Source organism: Trachypithecus francoisi, unplaced genomic scaffold, assembly GCF_009764315.1.
Source record: "Trachypithecus francoisi isolate TF-2019V2 unplaced genomic scaffold, Tfra_2.0 Lachesis_group16, whole genome shotgun sequence".
NCBI lineage: Eukaryota > Metazoa > Chordata > Mammalia > Primates > Cercopithecidae > Trachypithecus > Trachypithecus francoisi.
Window position 1 is genome coordinate 8100349 of NW_022681461.1, and position 16311 is coordinate 8116659.

General features: G+C 49.9%; 1 protein-coding gene across 1 annotated transcript; it reads right to left on the minus strand.

Annotated features, from left to right (window-relative positions):
- Window positions 1-7188: 7188 nt before the first annotated feature.
- Window positions 7189-8749, minus strand: GADD45G (growth arrest and DNA damage inducible gamma). Its single transcript, XM_033236838.1, has 4 exons — window positions 8569-8749; window positions 8211-8312; window positions 7864-8077; window positions 7189-7775 (listed from the first exon to the last, which is right to left on the minus strand). The coding sequence occupies exons 1-4, from the start codon at window positions 8619-8621 to the stop codon at window positions 7665-7667; spliced, it is 480 nt and encodes a 159-aa protein (XP_033092729.1). The 5' UTR covers window positions 8622-8749; the 3' UTR covers window positions 7189-7664.
- Window positions 8750-16311: the final 7562 nt, after the last annotated feature.

Sequence of the window (16311 nt, forward strand, 5' to 3'; positions counted from 1 at the left end):
CAGCAAGACACAAATTTTTCCTGGATCTCATTGATCTGCCTATCCCACATCCAGAGGCTAGACAGACAGACAAATGCGTCAGCTCCTCGTAATGGGAAGCCACGAGCAACAACAAAATGAGAGATACTTTAACCAAAAGACTGTAGTACAAGAAAATTAGGTCAGGCAGGTAGAGACCCCACTTTCCCATCTGCTTCCTTGTCTGGAGCACCGTGAATTCCGTAGCCATACTGCTTGTGTTCAGCCTATCATCTAGGCCTTGGATGGCAGCCCAGAGGGGCTGCTGAAAGGCCCATGTTTCAACTTTGGACCAAAAGGGCCTGGGTCAACAAAGCCCAGACCTGGTGAGGAGACCTGGACCTCCCTGCAACAATGGGCTCACCTCTCTGAGCCCGTTTCTTTGTCTGTGAAATGAAGAATAAATAACTTCACTTCCTGCCAACACTAATAATATGTGATTTGACAGCACTTGGGAAATTTCATATAAGGGAAAGGATTTAGGGATGAAAATCAATGAATCAGTGGCCCTTGGGTCTTTTAATCCCCTGCTGCAGGTGAGCAATAGAGGGTTGCCAATATTCTGCAGGAATGAGCGTGGTCCAATCACAGCCAGAAAGTGGACCACAGGCACAGGCCTGCCCACCATTCCCATGGTGACGTTGGAAGGACCCCCACGTCCTGACACTGCCACCTGCTCTGTGTAGGCCACCTCCTTAAATGCTAAGGTGGAACCCAGCCTTGGTAGGGCCAGGGTCCACAGGCTGACTCCTCTGTTACCTCCATGCCCAGCCCCCACATCTCCTCTCTAGGCAGATGCCCGTGCACTCCACGCATTCCACCTGCAAGCAGAGCCTCCGTTCAAGAAAACATGCCGTTCACGCAGCAGGACCAGCACGTCCAAGGCCCCAGGGTATGAGAGGGCATGATATGTCTGGAGAGAGGGAGGAGCCCTGTGGGACACAGGGAGGGGTGAGAGTGGGGGAGGTAGTGCAGGACACGAGTACAAAAGCTGTAAGACAAGGTCCAGGTAGACCCAACTGCCGCATGAGAGGCGGGGGGAGGCAAGGAGGGGACCCTGATGTTCCTGGGATGTATTCTTTCCCTATTGCTGAGAAACAAATTAGCGCAAACTCCACCGTTTGAAACAGTCCCTGTTTATGGGCTCACAGTTCCATGGATCTGAAGTCAGGCAGGCTCAACTCACTTTTCTGCTCAGCATCTCACAAGGCTTGAACCAAGCTGTCAGCCAGACTGGGGTGGTCTCTAAGGCTCTGGGGAAGTTTGCTTCCAGCTCAGCCACGTTGTTGACAGAATTCAGTTCCATGTGTCTATAGGAATCAGGTCCCCATTCTCTTGCTAGCTGTCAGCCGAGCACCACTCTCAGTTTCTACAGGCCACCCTCAAATCTTGCTCCATGACCCCCTTCCTCTTCAAAGCCAGCAATGGTGTGTCCAATTCTTCAAACATCTGCAAAGTCTCTGGCTCCCTCTTCCCCAACCAGCCAGTCTCTACTTTTAACATATTCCTGTATTAGGTTTGGCCCATACAGACCCGGTTTTCAGGTCATCTGATCAGTAACCTTGATTACATCTGCAAGATTCCTTAATCCCACAACTGTGGGAATAACATAGGAGGCGGTGGTTGGGGGTGTGTGGTAGAATTCTGCCTTCTGGTGAGATATCAGCTGGGATATCGCTAAGATAAGTAAGACAGTTTCGTCTGTCAGTCACTGGGCATCCAGGTGAGAAGCAGGTGGACGGCAGCGGAGCAAGTCTGAGCAGCTCCCCATAAGCCCTACTCAGAGGGAGTTGCTTGTGCTGGATCTGGATGGGAAAGGGACTCGGGGGCTTTGGGGGGTCCTTCTGAGATGTTTACTGAATTTCTAAAAACAGAAAATTGCTCATCTCCGGCAGGTTTTGTGGAATCCCATGCTCCCCAGTAGCCAACCACTCTTCCTGTGACCTTCGCTGATTTGCAGCCTGACACTGTCGACTCAATCTCAAGGAGTCACCCATCCCTTCTTTCTGCTCCAAAGGCAGCTCTGCTGAATGAGCCTGTACTCCATGAGAGGCATAGAAACCATGCAGGCTGTCTGCTTTCCACAGCACCTTCTTCCACCCATTTTGGTTGGGTTGTATTTCCTAGGATGATGCCACTTCTAAGATGTCCATTCTAATGCATTTTCCTCCATGTGACAAAGAGCCGAGGAGGGCTCAGCCCACTCTGTTCTCCCAGAAGCACTGTTCTATTCTGAAGCTCAGAGGGGAGTCTGCGGGACAATTGTCTTATTGATTGTTATCAGGCTGTGCTTTCAGGCTTGCACAGTCATCCACCAGCCTTCTGCCTGTACCACTTGCCTGATTATGGTCTCAGGAATGGTGGCAGGTGGCCTTCATCCTCCCCAGCAAGCTAGCCAGCCCCCAGACTCTCTTCCCTTCCACCCAAGATGAACAACTTCTGGACTCTCTCAGATGCTCTGAGGGATTTAGGGAGAGTCAAGAAGATAGAAAAGGAAGCCCAGGTGAGATCCCTCTGGCCATGGCCCAGGACACAGATGCCGGTTGGGCTGGACCCAAAGGAGTCACATGCTTTCCCCTATACCAGCAGCTCCTCTGACCAGGTGCCTTCCTACTACCCCCAAGCCTACACCAGCATCCCTAAAAGTATGGGACTCAGGTAGGTGAAAGTGAAGAGCTGGACCCTGAGGACAGGGATGGAAGGGGCAGAAGCAGAGCGTGGACAGTGCATGGAGAAACCTAGAAGAGAGAGAGCACTGCACCCTGGGCACGCTGGGATACGTGGATCCCACCCATGTTTGCACAGGCTGTGACACTCTCTTCACTGGGGAACTTCACCTCCTCATCACCGTTATCATAGCCCCAGTCATCCATCCACAGGCCCACCTCAAAGGTCAGGACTTTGGCCCCCAGGGAAAAGCATGGAACGAGCGAGGGTGTGCATGGCTCTTTGCACCAGGCCAGACCCTGGGCAGAGACTGACTTGGGCTCAGTCAGACAAGGTGTCCGCTGGACCTCTACACAGGGTCGGGGCCTGGCAAGTGTGAGGGGATGGATCTGGGATACTAAGTGGATGGAAGGGAACTGGAGAGAGCCCCAGGCCAGGCCCAGCTCCTGGGGGCACAGCAGGAGCTCCATAATGGAAGTGAAGGTGGAGGGGGAAGGGAGAAAGAAAGGGGAAGGAAGGGAAGGATGGGAGGAAAAATGGACGAGGGGGAAGAGCGGAAGCGGAGGTGGAGGCAAAAGAAAGGAAGAAGGAGAGAAGGCTGTGGGGAGGGAAGTAGAATTGGAAAGCAGTCTTTGGAAGCCACTAGCAGTGCTCAGGAGGGAAGCACAAGGCCCAGCTTGGGCAGGCTTGCACTGGAGAAAAATCAAAGGGATAGAAATAAATGGTAGATGATGAGAAGGAAAGAAGCAGAGGGTGCTTTTGATGCCAAAAGGTAATGGAACGCCAACTGTGACATATTTTTCAGTTGTCCGGTGAGAGTCTCATAAAATTAGCAATTGGTATGGGAAGCGGTGTCCCCACACTCACCTTTCTCATTCCTGTCCTCGCCGTGTTTTCTAGGCAGGATGAATAAGAGACATGGGCTTGGGAATGCGGAGCCATGGGCTCAACCCAATGCTGTCAGGACCTTCCAGGCAGGCAAGGATCAGTGGGGAGGCCATGCCTAGCACTGTGCCTGGCACAGCACGTGTGTTCAGGAAATACCAGCTGAATTAATGAGGGGATGAATGAATGAATGCTTGAACCACACAGTGGACAGCCTATATCCCACCCTTGAAGCTCAGCAGCCCAAGGCAGTGCCTGTCTTACCAGCATGAGGAGCTCACAGAGGTTTGAAAGGCCTCTGCTGCATCAGTAGGCAAGAAGCCACGCATCTTCGTGGTGCAGCCACCTGCTCCCAGTATCTAGACTCTGCCACGCTGTGTGGGTGGACTTTACTCACACACTATTAGTTGATGAAAGAAGTGAAATTATTGGGCAATTTTATTCTAGTTGATAAAGAAGGAAAGTTTGAGCTTGACCTAAAAACCAAATGTAAGTTTGCGCTAGGACAGAATCCAAAGCCGTGTGGTCATTCCAGACACCCCGAGGCTTCCAGCTGGCCCTTCACACAAACTTGGCCACTCCTCCGGCGGCAGCTCGCAGCTCGGGTGCACCACGCAGGATCACGTCTCATTTCCCCCAGTTAAATCATAAACTCTCCGTTGTGACCGTGGAAAGACAATTCCCTTTTGATGTTTTGGAGGGCGGACTCAAATGAAGAGTACAGGGGTTGGCATCTTAGAAAAGCAACTGAAAAACACAAGAATCTTGAAAAAGCAAAATTGAGTATCTGTTTACTGTGCTGACCCTACACGTCTTGCCAACATCCTTGCTTTTCCTCTGAAAAATTCATTTTTTATTTTTTCTCAAGTGGCTTCAAAACCAATACACAGTGTACTATTGAGGCTAATGGTTTAATAAAATATATAACACAGAGAATTAGAGCCCTTAAAAATAAAATAAATCTGAGATCATTTTGTCCTATCATCTTGCCAGGAGAGGAACAAGGAGACCTCAGCTCCCTGTGTGGGCAATGCTGGGTGTGGGCAAGGAATGGCTGACTCTCCAAGCTGCTCCTGTTGTCATTCTGTATCCATTTCATCTTCATGACAGGTGCTTTGCCAGCACCAATTTTTACAGTGATAATATGCAAAACTTAAAAAAAATTAAAAATAAGCATGCTTTACTTTCATTTCTCTGGGGGTGGCAAAGCTTTTTAGACATGAGACACTTACAATCCTGCAAACAGCAGTCATCTTTCTAGTTTAGTGAGGCTGCAAGGTAAAGAAGATGCTCCAGCTGGATCTCAGGCTGGAATGTGTATTTTCACCCAGGCACTGGGGCCTGCTAAAGCAAAGACAAGCCCTGTCCCAAGGTCATGTGGATATATGTGGGCTGTAATAGCATGTTAATGAAAAGGAGATGGTAACTAAATCCAATGCAGACTGAGCCAAATACAGCTTCTTAAAAACTGTTGGGTGTGCTTATGTATGTTACAGGATATGTAAGAGGAAAAATAGAAGTTCAGAAGGAAATATTAATACACCAAAACTTGCTGATGGTCAATTACAGGTGCTTTTACTTATTTCTTTAATGGTTATGTATTTTACAATTTTCCTCCAATGAATACATATAACTTATAAAGGTAGAAAGTTATCTAATGAAAATAGTCTTCTTTTCAAAATAAACCTGCCGCAAGTGCTCCAGCACCTGGAAGTTCATGACATCTGGTCCTGAAACCAGATGGTTGGTCCAAAACCCACTAGTTCACTTGGAGTTCTGTGCTCTGAGACAAATGTCTTCATTAGCTTTTAAGTATTACTGTCATTAACATTCATTCAGTGATTTCCAGATGCCAGGTATTGTGCTTGTCTCTCTGGGTCACCTCAACACATATGTAGTGACAATTACCATGCATCGAGGGCTTATATATGCATGATCACTTAGGGTTGTTGGAAGTATTAAACGCAATTATGTGTTTATAAACACTGGACATTTTATTATCTGCCTTCTGGGTTAGCTCATGTTAATAGCATTAAACACCAGTTCATCAAAAAAAAAAAAAAAGTTTAGCACAACTTTTGGGCACGGCACTGCGTTCCATCACGCATTTTTTTTTTCCCTGCAAATTCTGGAGCTCTAACAGGTGGCCTCACAACAAGTTCTAATCAAAAAACCAAGGGCTTGCAACCTCATGTTCTGCAAGGCTTGCTTGGCCAACAGGAGGGTCTGCCTACCTGATCTGTACAATGTTCTGCTGAATTTACTCATTTAAGGGTCCATTTTAAAGTAATCATGTTTACTTTGTGTTTACAATAGCATGTTCTGGTCATTTTGCTGCAACACAGACTGGTAGACAGGCCCACCCCAAGACTACCTCAACAAGAAAACCTTAAGATTTCAAGCAGCAAATAGGTAAAATAGTCATGAAAATTGGGCACAAACACAACTGAACTTTTTATCTGGGCTTTTGTCCCGTTGAGCAGCAGATGTTTTTAGGAGCTGATAAATGGAAAACAGGATGCTTTCATCACAAGAAGAGTAATTCAGTACAGTTTTCCTGTTACCTCAAGAATGCTCCTGTAATTCGGAGAGAATTTTAGGAAGTGGCACTCAACAAGGTAAATCAGCCACCCCAAGGACTGAAGACAGCACACCACACCTCCTTTTCCCAGAAGGCTCAGCCTGCTTGGCAGCCTAGCTGAGAGCACAAGGCCCTCACATGTATTTCCCCTGCTAAAGCAGCTAGTTAGACACAGAACCAACTCAAGCCATATTGTCTCATAAAAAAGATTGATTCGATCAGGACATTTCCCCCTCTTTCCTTCTTAAAGAAAGTCTTGGCTTAAAATATTTAATTTTTTTTTTCCTATGAGTCTTTAAACGGAATTGTGAATAGCAGCAATCCTCGTAACTCTGATGTGGGCAGAGAACACTCAAAATAGTAGATAGCAGATGCCAGGCCCCCTCAGAATTGCTCATGCCTATTTATATAGATGCTGCCTTCCAATTTTTTCTCAGATCTTCCAAGTTCGATCACAGCCATGACAAAGTAATGACTCATACTTAAATGCAGTCATCAATGTCATATTTGGTATTAATATCTTTGTAGCATTGCTTTGTGTCAGAGCATCTAAGAGGAAAAAGTCCCCAAGAGCAGGAGCAGCCTGCCACCGTCCTCAGGGACCACAAAGGGCAGGGCCTGCAGAAGGCAATGCTCATTGTGCAGGAAAGCCTGCGGCCTCCAGCAAGCTGTTCCGATAAGCAGCTGTGGGAGGGAGGGGGAGGAGGGCCGAGGGAGGGGGAGGGGAGGCAGAGGTCACTGTTATCGCCTTGGAAGGCAAGACTTCAGCTGCTGCACTGATGTCTTTTCTCAAGTATGCTCCTATTTTGCAAGTTTAGAATCTTCCTAAAAGGAGAAAAGTAGGAGCCAGGCTCAAGTTGTACCCTAGCACTGGGCAGCATGCCCTCCCTCTGCCAGCGCGTAGGAGCCTGTCATTCTTGCCCGACAGGAAGACGGAACAGGTGCCATCAGTTCCACGGAGTTCCAGCAATCCTCTGAAACCCGGCACACCACCTCCCCCGACACAAAGATCCCCTACCCTCAATAAAGAGCATAAGTTTGTTTCAAAAAGTTTATTGTAAAATTCAAAGCTTCAACAGCAGCATCCTTTAGAAAACGAAGCATTGCCCGGATCCGTTTTGAAAAAGCAGCGCAGTTGGCTAAGTCCTTCACGCTCCTGCAACTGTACCAAGTCCAGGGCGCCGCTCCTTCCTGCCGAGCGCAGGCTGCTGAGTCACGCCTGCCCGGCCAGTCTGTCCTTCCTGGCCCTGAGGCCAACGTCCTAGCCTAGGCCTTCCTGGGCGAGCAGCCGCTCCAGACACTTGCAGAGTCCTCAGCTCGGGCCAGCCTGGCCCTGCCGCCGCCGGGCCCCTCCTCGGGAGGCCGCGCCTCCTCACTCTCCAGGCGCCCCCCCCGCCTGCCAGTCTCCACGCCGAACTCGGGCACCCTCGGAGGGCCCCTCCACAGAGCCAGCCGCGCTCTAGGCGCCCCGGGGCGTCACCACGTCGATCAGACCAAGGTCCCCGCCGGGCTGTCACTCGGGGAGGGTGATGCTGGGCACCCAGTCGTTAACGCTGCGGCTCTCCTCGCAAAACAGGCTGAGCTTCTCCAAGGCAGGATCCTTCCAGGCGTCCTCGTTGGGGTTCTGCGGAGAGAGAGCAGGGTCAGCCTGGCTGGCCGCGAGCCGAGGGGGGAACTGCACCGGGGCGGGGACCGGACGGGGCTATACTCACCGAAATGAGGATGCAGTGCAGGTCGCCCGGCGCGCCCGCCTCCTCGCCGGCGCCCACGATAGCCGCCAGCCGCTGCACATCGCCCACGCGCACTATGTCGATGTCGTTCTCGCAGCAGAAAGCCTGGATCAGCGTAAAATGGATCTGCAGCGCGATGTCGCCCTCGTCCTCCTCATCGGCAGCCAGCACGCAGAAGGTCACATTGTCGGGGTCCCTGCGAGGGCAAGACCGGGACCAAGGTCAGAAGCGGCGAGCCAAGTTCTCCCGCCGCCACCCCTCCCATCCGCAGGTCTCTTCGCCATTCATCCCCGCCCCTGTCTCCCAGCCTGGGCCGCGTCTACACTTACACGTTCAGGACTTTGGCTGACTCGTAGACGCCGGCAGTGAGGCAGCCCTGACGCTGCGCGGACAGCAGCAACTCGTGCAGCGCTTTCCCGGCACCCTGCATCCTGCGGAGGAGCCAGCCAGTGAGCGGGAGACGGCCGTGGGGCGCGGCGGAATCCCGAGCCCCGGCCACGGGGACTCACCCTTGGCTCCCCAACTCCAACCACACTCCAATCCCGGCTCGGCGCCCGCACTCCGGCTCTCCAACCCGGATCTGACGCCCGCACCCCCGGGCTCGGCTCCTATCCCGCGGATTCCCTCCCTGGAGAACCCTGACGGTCGCCGACTGACCAGCCGCTTTCTCAGCGCCCTGAAACCCACCTGTCTGTGCTTTCTGGAACTGTGTCCTGGCCGCGGACTTCTTCCAGAGTCATAGTGCGATCAAACAGCAGCAAGTTATCCACAAGCGGAGAGCGCGGAGGGGACGCGGGCGAACACCCTGAGACCAAGAGCTCAGCACGGCGCGCCCACCACCAGCGAGTGCGCCCGGGCTTCGCTGCGCGTCCTTATATAGGCTGGTGGGTGCGGCGCCGCCAGCTGGCGCGAGGCTGCGCGCCTATTGGCCGGCACCCGCTTTCTGATGTAAATGAGACGGCGAGCCCGCGGCTCGTGCCAGAAGGCCACGTGGGGAGGGGTGCGGGGGATGACAATGCCTCAAATCTGCCGCTTTTGTTGGGGTGTTACCAGGCAGACTGGAGCCTGCAGATTTCATCTCGCCTGGCTTTTTTTTTTTTTTTTTTTGAAGTCCTTAAAAGGAAAAAGTAAAAAAAAAAAAAAAAAAAATCCACAAAAACCTTGTTTGCTAATATGATGCTGCAATTTGCGAAAAGCACCTTTATAGAATCAAAAGGAATTTTATTTCCATTTTTTATTGCTATCTATTTGTTTCTTTTCTTTAATTTGAAGTTTATGAGACTTTTGCATTGGAGCAGGAAATAAAGGTAAAAACAGCGCCAGTTAAAGGCTTGCAAAAGGCAGTAAGCACAGCCCCCTGCAGCTGACCACTAGCGTCCGGAGCACGCTGGTAATGCCTGCCAGGCATACTCAATGTGTACATTGAGTAGTAGCTGGAAGATCCTACCCCACCTCCCCGCCCTTGGCCGAGAGCAGCGGGGCGCCGGAGAGGGGGGCGGGCGGGGGCGAGCAGATTGCGGCCGGCGCACGCCGCTCGTTTGCATTTCTATGGAGGGCGCACAATAGCAGAGGTCTGGCGTGTGGCGGTTTGCAGTAGGGACAATCGAGGCTTTCTCTTCATAGCAACACTGTCCACCTGCCGCCGGGTGGGGTGGGCAGCCCCCGCCGCGCGTGGGGGTCGCCGGGCTGCCTGGCGCGTGGGGTCGAGGCTGAGTGCCACTCCGTGGTCCCTGAGTGCGCGCCGCCTGTACTGGCCCTGCTACATGTAATTCCCTTCCACCCGTTCCTCGCAGGGGTGCCGAGCAGCCGCGCGAGTTGGGAAGAACGGAGAGCTGCTGCGCAGTCTTAGCGACTGGACGCCCTCTGGCCGGACCCCGCGGCTGCGGCCCTTGGAGCTTGGGGGATGTAGTTCGGAATCGCTTTCCCGGGGCGCCATCTACAGGCAGGTTAAAAAGATCCTGAATCCCTTTTCTCCTCCCCTCCCCCAACACACACACCCTTGCATTGGCCTGGCGCGGGGGAAGGGCGGTGGAGGGGGTCGGCCACCGAGCTGCCCGGCCGGGCCCACTGAGCCCTGTCCAAGCTGCGCATTAATAGAAACCCCAGTAAGGGCTGCAAAACGCATTCAGGTGGGGCTGCAGTTACCCTGGGGAGTAGAGGGCAAAAGGAGATTCCCATAAGTACTGATGGAGTAAGAGCCCCTACGTCTTACGCCGTGTTGAAATATTTTAATTACTTAAATACGCATATGTAAAAAGCCTTTTTTCCGGCAATAGAATAAAAGTCTGGAAGAGATCTTGAGAGAGTTTAATAGGCTAGAGGTTGCTGCCGCTTGACCATACACGCTGGCACTTTCAGAGGATTCACCCTCTGACCACAGCACTTTTGGTGTCTGCGCCTTCTGTTCTACGTGGAAAGGCGCGCTGGGGACACCTCAATGCTCCCCTTTTTTGGGTGAGGCCTTGGAGACTGGCCGGGACAGTGGCGGGCCGGGTGGATTGGATGGAAACCTGCCGCAAGACTGGGGCAATAATGGGAAAGTAAACAACGCCGAGGTTTTCTTTGTTCCTTTCATTCAGGCTTTCTTCACGTGGGTGGTGAATGTACAAGGTACTTCTGAACTTGTTATGGGGAAGTTTTCATTCTGCGCTTACAGGCAGGCACTTCTGCCAAAGTGAGAAACTGGCGTCTTGCGCCTCCCAGCGGCTTCCAGGCAGAGGAGCGCTGCAAAAGCCCCGCCCATCCTGGATTGTAAGAATGAAGAACTTGCTCTCCTAGCATTTCTGAACTCCAGAGGTGTCTCCTAAGGACGGGAGCGTAGGGGGAAGCGGGGCCAGGAGGCATTAGGCCCCGTTTGTTCGCTAGTTTCTTTTCTTTCTTTCTTGGTGTATAAAATGATGATATGCCTTGATTGGATAAAATATGTTAATTTTAAGTGATTGGAACATAGGTATTACTCTTCTAAAACTATTAAACTTTTCTTTTCTTTTCTTTTCTTTTCTTTTCTTTTCTTTTCTTTTCTTTTCTGAGATGGAGTCTCGCTCTGTCGCCCAGGCAGAGTGCAGTGGCCCGATCTCGGCTCACTGCCACCTCCACCTCCCGGGTTCAAGCGATTCTCCTGCCTCGACCTCCCGAGTAGCTGGGACTACAGGTGTGCCACCACGCCCGGTTAATTTTTGTATTTTTAGTAGAGACGGGGTTTCACCATGTTGGCTAGGCTGGTCTCAAACTCCTGACCTCGTCATCCACCCACCTCAGCCTCCCAAAGTGCTGGGATAACAGATATCAGCAACCTCACCCAGCCTACTATTAAACTTTTTTTTTAATGTATTAGTTACAGGTCTCCAGGAAATGCTGGAAATAAAATTTACTTAAATGCTAGCACTCCACCCCTCCAATTTATAACACTAAAATCTGCGCACATGCCAGGCCAGAGAAAACAAAGGCTAGGCCTGAAGCCTCAGCCCCTCCTCCCAGAGGAAGGCCACTACTGAATACTCCCGACTTTGGATCGGGGGTGGGTGCATTTCCAGTCCCTCCTGAGCTAGCCCGGACCAGGAGGGATGATTGACAACCCCTGGGGCTGTTCTACTCTGCTCACATTTTTAAAGTATTCAGTTTCAGGAAACTGCCTTTTTGATACATGATACAGCACCGTTTTGCTTTATTAGGTCAGTCCCAATGGCCCCAAAGCCTCCATCTCAATTAGGGAAGAACCATTTTGTCTGCAGGCAAAGTTGGCCTTCCAGCAGACTCACCACCATGTGTCTTTGGTTCAGACACACGCTCAAAGCTTCTGGGCCTGGGATGCACTTGTGTTGAGGAGTGGGCAATGCCCACTAGAAGAAGTTTGAGGATCCAGAATGTCCCACTACACAGCTTTGTGGCCACAGCGCTCCCAAGGGACTTGGCCTGCTCTGTGCTTCAGGTCATAGGTGGCTGAGATGTTGTCCTGAGCTTCCTGTGACTGCACCCCTAAACCTTCCCCTAAATCTCAATAATGCAGGTGATGGTGACTTACTTAAAGGGAAATCCTCAGAGATACTCTATTTTAAACCCTTTTTGGAAATGTTTATAGTTGAACTGTTTTTATTAACACATTCTCTGAAATGTGCTTCTCATTCTTTCATGGCTTGACTAGGTCATTGATGGGCAGATGTCTTTCATTTGGGTACAGAAGGAAATGAGCTTTAAGTAAGCAGTACGCTTTAGGAGACATTCTTTGTTGCATTTTCACAAGTTACTTATGTGTGGAGAGTGCACAACATTGTTATTAAATAGCAGGTGTATGACCTTATCCTACCCAAGCAATGTGCCAGAAACCACTACCATCCAGCCAGAGGCTGTGGGATGCAAGCTACTGGTTGCACATCAGCCCCGTGCAGGCTGCAGGTGAGATTTCTTTGGCCTGTGAGGTGTCTTAGGCAAAGTCAGATTCACTGCCACTTTTCAAAATTAGCCGCGTTCATGTAAACATCTGGATTTCTAGCTTCTCTTGGAAAATGGGTAGATTTGGCCATGATATTCCTAGAGTCCGCTCCCCACCTTGGTAATCTTCAGCAGGGATCGGGGGCACTGGGATCCCGCATTGGGCACTGCTCTCCCATTCACCACAATCCCCACCAGACCCCAGCTGAGGACACCCTGTTGCTGTGTTCATTTACATCACCTTCCTGTCACCTGCAGATGTTTGCACTTGCAATCAAGAAACTGAAGTTTGAAGCACAAAATAAAGGAGCCAAGTTCCTAAAGATGAAACCAAAAAGGTTAAGCATCATTTGTGTCTCAGCTTGTGCAGGACAATGTCCTATGTCAGCACAGGGCTCTTGGAGCACTCTGGGCTGGCCTCTTTCCAAATGGTTTCCTGTTGTCCTCACTATTCCCCCCCCCCCATCCACCCCCTTCTCGAGCCAGAACAAGTCTCCTCGAGGGTCCTCTGTTGGGATTTTTTTTTTTTTTTTTTTGGTCCAAAAAACCTCTTGAATGATAGGGGGCAGCAGTAAGTCAGTGACAATACTACATTAACTCAAAAAGAAGCCAAGTTTTCATATAGGACACATAAAAACTATTACTTAAAACCCAGCAGGTGCATCTCAGATGCCTTCCAGCATCTGAAGGACACCATTGCATTGGCCCTCACCACCACTGTGTCCTCCTCCTTACTCTGGGTGAAGTGTGGATCTGCACATGGGATAGGCTTCAGATGATCACTGAGACAAGAAACAGGAAGCTGAGAAAGGAGGACACCTCCCACACACACACCTAGCAAAAGCTGGACATTTCTGGTCAGTTGTCCTTGTGGAAAGACTTTCTGGAAGGAGCAGTTATTCTTGGGTAAGCACTTACATAGCATGAAAGAGGTTAACATTAGCCCAGGGAAATCCTTCAAAGTAATTGAGGGGGGAAGATACATTATTTATGCATTTGTTCCTTTCTCCAGCAACAGTAAGGAATGATTCATGGCACCTGTCAGTCCTAGGCAGTGACAGACACCAGCCCGCACTGTAGCTGAAAACCCTTGAGAAGCCACAGATGTGCAGTCTTCCCAGCTTGACTCCACACCCAAGTCATCTGAACCTTGGTTTCCCAACCCAGGAAATAAAAATTGTGCCCTTTACTCCTCATGAACCTTATTGGGGTCTTATAAGGTTGCTCCTGGTCGCCATTCGGCCCACAGATGCGTTTAGCTTGGTGGACAGTGTCCCGAAAGACTTACAAATTCAAGTCTGACTTGTTCATTTGTGTAGGCGATGGCACACATCCTCTCTGTCACCGTCAGCATGTCCCAAAGGTCACATCAGGCCCACTGGCATGTGTATGCCCTGTCTGGCATTTGCCTGATCCCTGTAGGCATTTGGATTGGCAGTAACCTTTCTTTTCTAACAGAGTTCTGGAAGTGTTTACATGTAGCATGTAATAGAGTAATAGAACCACAGAACTTCCAAAGTAAAGCCTTCCTTCTTTTACGTTCCAAAAGCTAAAAGGTACCTCCAAAAGGCACTCTGACATTGGAGTTTAAACTTTGTGGAGCAGGACTCAAAGCTGGGCTTAGCTGCTTGCTAACTTTGACCTTGAGCAAAGAGTTAGCAGATGATTTAAAGTGTAAGGTAAAAAGAATCCATGCTTGTTAGCCCATTAAATACCCATTAATTGAGCTCTCCAAAAAAAGCCATTCAAAAATGTATATGACAATCAAATATTTATTGCAACATTTCTTAAAATAGTGAAAAATCAGAAAAAATTATAGGAGGCTAGTGTTAACTCATGGTGTAACCAGAAATGAAACATTATACAACCATAAAAAGGAGTTCTGAAGAGTAGTTCCTGGCATGATATAATATGAAGAAAGCAGAATATAAAATTGTGCGATTCTAATTTTGCAAAAACTTTCAGCGTACACGACTATCACTGTATAAAGTCACAAAGCAGAAATGGTGATTGTATCTTGGAGTGATGAGATTATAAGTGATTTTTAACTTCCTTCACTATGCTTTTCTGCAATTAAACATTCTACAATTCAATTTTATTTAACACAAATATATAAAACTTCTCAAATAGAGTAACTTCAGTGCCAGACATCCTCAACCTGACTGCTGTGGAGGTTATTATGCAGAGCAATCTTTGACCATATGGTTACAGATCCAGAAGCCAGACGTCTGTGGGGCTTTGCTCCTGAGACTGTGACCTTTGATTCCTGTACTCCTCCTCTTGCCATCTGATGCTGGTCTGCTGAGTGAAAATCGTCATAACTGTACTCGGAGGTTACCTCTGGTATGACTGGGATGGAATCCCAGGCAACATGCTGGAGACAGGAAGGAAGGCCAGCAGCCGAGTCAGAACCAAACACCCTGGACTGCACCTTTCCATAGACATGCGGTTCCGAGGACCCTTGGGGAATCCTCTGCGCACACCGAGGCAAAAGTAGCAATGGAAGAAATTATCTTTCACCCCCTTCTTGGTGAAAATGTCTATTTTCCAGAAATGAATTACAGCAATAAATTATGAAAATTGTTTCCATTGCCTACATAACACAGCAGGGAATTCTAAAATTTCAAAACATGTAATATACTCAATCTGTGCTTGAGACTCTAGAGTAGGATTTTTCAGTGTTTGAATTTTGTCTGTTTGAGAAGGGTGAGGCGGTCCTTGAGTACACTATTAGTAGTAGTATTGTTATTATTTTATTTACTAGACTTTTCCAGGACTTGCTCTGCACCAAGCACAGTTTCAAGCACTTTGAAAACATCATTTAATTCTCATAACAAACTCATGATGTAGGTGCTATTATCACCATTTTAGGCATAAGGAATCTTGGGCACAGAGAGGTTGAACAATTTGCTCAAGGTCACACAGCTGGGAGGTGGCAAAGCTGGGTGTTTGGAGCTCCTCTCCGAAGCAAGAGGGAACAGATGAACTTCACTGTGAAAGCTTTTCTCGAGCCTTTAGAACAAACCATTTGACCACCAAGGACAAGGAGAGCATCCAGGTGAAAAGGAGGTTTCAAAACCACTTTTGGTTCGCCTCAGGAACCCTGAATCCGACGGGGCCTGTCCCGATATCATGGTTGCAGGGTGACATCTTGTGGTCAAAGAGAATATCGCTTCCAGCCCTAAAAAGCAGCCTCTACACTTCAGCTGGCCTAAACCCTTCCAGGCCTGCAAGTGCTGCTCCTTAAGCGTGTTTCTGGTGAGCCCGTGGGCTCTCATCACACATGAAGGTTAATATCCAGATGCAGCAGACCCTGGTGACAGTGGGCTCAGACCCCATTGTGCCACTGCTGAGCAGCCCCCGAGAAATCAGGCCAGCTCAGAGGATGCTGCAGTAGGGTTTGGTAGTCAGGGCAGTGCGAACCACCACCACCAAGGAGAAGAGACCCAACCGTCAGGGAGCGTTCCTGTGTCAGCTGTAATACCCATGCCCACTTCACAGACAGGAGTACTCAGTTTCAGGGAGATTAACGACGTACCCAAAGGCACACAGCCAGTGGTGGAGCTGGGATTCTAGCCACATGTGCCAGGCCTCCAGCCTCAGGTTCATCAGGCCACACCACAGGCAGAACACTGGCTCACAGCTGAACAGCTGCCCTGGGGCACAGCCTCCCATGCAACTCAGCTGTGCTTGGGAGGATCAGGCAGGGTGTATACCCTGCTTTTCTTACAAAATCAGGAATGCGGCCGGGCGCGGTGGCTCAAGCCTGTAATCCCAGCACTTTGGGAGGCCGAGGCAGGTGGATCTCGAGGTCAGGAGATCGTAGACCATCCTGGCTAACATGGTGAAACCCCGTCTCTACTAAAAATACAAACAATTAGCTGGGTGAGGTGGTGGGCACCTGTAATCCCAGCTACTCGGGAGGCTGAGACAGGATAATCACTTGAACCTGAGAGGTGAAGGTTGCAGTGAGTGGAGATCGCGCTGTTGTGGAATCAGGAG

What these genes read in the sequence shown, in the direction of transcription:
- GADD45G (XM_033236838.1), bottom strand. Translation starts at nt 8,621, where the DNA reads ATGACTCTGGAAGAAGTCCGCGGCCAGGACACAGTTCCAGAAAGCACA. An exon ending in GTTCCAGAAAGCACAGACAG is followed by an intron (nt 8,313 to 8,568) that starts GTGGGTTTCAGG and finishes GCTCCTCCGCAG; the next exon opens with GATGCAGGGTGCCGGGAAAG. An exon ending in TGCACTGCATCCTCATTTCG is followed by an intron (nt 7,776 to 7,863) that starts GTGAGTATAGCC and finishes CTCTCTCCGCAG; the next exon opens with AACCCCAACGAGGACGCCTG.